This window comes from Frankliniella occidentalis, unplaced genomic scaffold, assembly GCF_000697945.3.
Source record: "Frankliniella occidentalis isolate FOCC.00 unplaced genomic scaffold, Focc_3.1 Scaffold124, whole genome shotgun sequence".
Classification (NCBI taxonomy): domain Eukaryota; kingdom Metazoa; phylum Arthropoda; class Insecta; order Thysanoptera; family Thripidae; genus Frankliniella; species Frankliniella occidentalis.
In genome coordinates, this window is record NW_026267251.1 from 653,182 (window position 1) to 655,768 (window position 2,587).

General features: G+C 52.8%; 1 protein-coding gene across 1 annotated transcript in view; it reads right to left on the reverse strand.

Moving 5' to 3' along the window:
- Positions 1–2,587, reverse strand: part of LOC113206759 (metabotropic glutamate receptor 1-like) — a 21,095-nt gene that overhangs the window by 13,886 nt on the left and 4,622 nt on the right. The window contains exon 4 of the mRNA XM_052270455.1: positions 902–1,076. Within this exon, the coding sequence (XP_052126415.1) occupies positions 902–1,076 (175 nt within the window). The remainder of the gene's footprint in view (positions 1–901; positions 1,077–2,587) is intronic.

Genomic DNA, 2,587 nt, shown 5'->3' on the forward strand with positions numbered 1-2,587 from the left:
AAGTACGATATTGTTTGCATATTTCAGGACCTGCACTGAAATTTCATAATCTGTGTAATGAAATTCCCAGTAGTGAAATTTAACCTCGCATATTTTGTCATGCGTTAGTATCAATGCGATTGTGATTCCAGGAGCACTTCAACCGATGACACGTTGGTGCAAGATTTTAAAAATTGAATGTGCCTCATACCCGTGCAGGTACAGATGGCACATAAATACGGGGAGCTGGGCGCCGGAGGGTGGATGTGTTTGCGTAATGAGTGCTCAGCGAGTGCCAATTTAAAACTCATGCAAAATATTGAATATTGACAAAAAATGAAAAACAAATGTGCAGGTACATCGGGGAGACGCTGCTCTATCAGACCATCAATAGTTCGGATAGGAAATTTAAGAAATTTAATAGATATTTGACACGTTAAAGAAAAGTATCAGTTACCCGATCGATGCGCCATCTGGTGGCAGACAGTAGAGGTGCGCTTGACCGCGACAGTATCGGTGCAGGGTAATCGTTGTTGCAAAAATAACTATAGTTATATAGCTTTTCGCTTGCGATAATATTATTGTTCTTGATTTTCTATGATACCAGAGGCCACAGGGATGTACATAACTTAATTAATGCATTCGAATTTTAACATCCTGCTCTGAATCTTTAGTACCAAACTGAAGTTTCATTACGCAGCTCTGAATTTTCAGAAGCATACTGACATTTCATTACGCAGCTCTGAGTCTTCAGTACGAATACTGACATTTCATAATCCAGTTCTAAATTTTCATAACATTGTCTTGAAATATCAAAACAATTCTGAATTTTCAGTTCAAACATGAAATTTCATTACAATTCTGAAAATTCAGTTAATTTTGGGTTTGAAATTTCAAAACATTTTTAACAGTGTTTGCTTACTTGAGGGCGTGCGCGAAGGCCATGACGGCGTCGCTGACGAACTGCAGCTGGTTCTCGAAGACGGTGTTCTCCCGGGTCAGGCGCTCCTTAGCGGTGCAGTTCTCGGTGTAGCGGCCGTTGTACGGCGTCAGCGACGAATTGGGGTAGCGGCAGTGGAAGTGGTCCTCCCAGAACTCTGTCAAAGAGAACGACGAACAGAAGCGAGTTAGCCAAATACTAATTTATATTTGATTGGCACGTAAATAAAGCGGACGGTATCAATTCATCGCTCCAAAGCAGCCTTGGGTTGAGGAGCATCCAAGCGCGTCCGTCAGACTCCGAAATAAAACGCGGTGTCAAGTGGTGCGGGCTACGTGGCGTGGCGGGGCGTGGCGGTAGCTCAAAAGACTGACAAGGAAGCCGCTGTCATGAATGCGCAGGGCACGATTGAATCAGTGACCCCTCCCCCCTCCCCCCTTCTCTCCTCGGTAACGATGGCCACTAAGTTTGAAAAGGCTCCTCGTAATAACGGCAGCGAGGGTCGAATAATAAATGAATCAGGACGAGTAACAGGCGTGGCGTGGCGTGGCGTGGAGGGGCACCCCCCGGCTCACAACAGGCGCTGCGCTGCTGCCGGGAAGAAAGGAAAGAAAAACGACTCTATCCGGCCGCCCCTCACTGCGGCGGTTGGCGGCCGGACACCGGAGCCACGAAAGCCGACGACGGAAAATTCGCGAATCCATCGGGGCGGGGGGCCCGCTGCTGCCGCTGTTCGATACGTCCCCGCAGGCCGGGTCGCGCTGCAGCGAACAGAGAACGGCGCGCCGGCGTTCGTCGTTTTAAAAACTCCCGCCGAAGCCGAAAGTACGACACGGACGGCGGCGACGGCCAGAGCGGCCAGGGCTCCGTCTTCTCCTTCTATAGAGTTTCCCTCAAACACAAACACATTTTACAGGAATAAGTCCCTGCGAAAAGCAGCAGCGTACGGATCCCGGGCAAGTTTGAGAGCCGAGACCCTTTGTGGCGGAGCGAAAGCCAGGAGTGGAGCGGCAGCAACCTGGCGGGGGGCGGGGGATGATGTGGCTGGCGGATGATAAGTACCTGTTGTGTAGCTCGCGGCGTCGCAGCGCGGCGGCGGGTACCGGCGGGTGCCGACGGGCACCCAGAGGCGCTTATTCAGCCGACGGCTTTAGGGTCGAGAAAAGGGGGGGAGCAGGTACTCGCAGAGCCTACTTAAAATACAGGGGCGGCCCTGGAGGAGGGGAGCGCTGTGCCAGCGGCGCTGAGGGGGGCCTAGGGTAGGAGGGCCGTCCCTCGCCTCGCAGGGCGCGGCGCGGCGTGAGGCGGGTGCCTGCTTGCATGCCAACCAAATGCACTCGAGCCGACAGGACAGCCAGCACAGGCAGGATGTCGCTCCATCTCACCGTCTCTCCGTCCTTCCCCCCCTCCCTCCCTCCCTCCCTCCCTCTCCCTCTCCCTCTCCCTCTCTCTCTCTCGCTCTGCCGTGGCACACGCGTGCGGAGATGACAGCAGTGCCTGCGTCTCACTCGCACTCACTACGGAGATGAGACTATCACCAGGGAACGGGAGGTAGGAAAAGAGAGGGGGGGGGGGGGGAGAAAAAGAGAGGGAGCAAGGGAGAGAAAGGAGAGAGAGTGAGAGTGTAAGAGTGTGAGAGTGAGAGTGAGAGAGTGTGTGTGAGAGTGA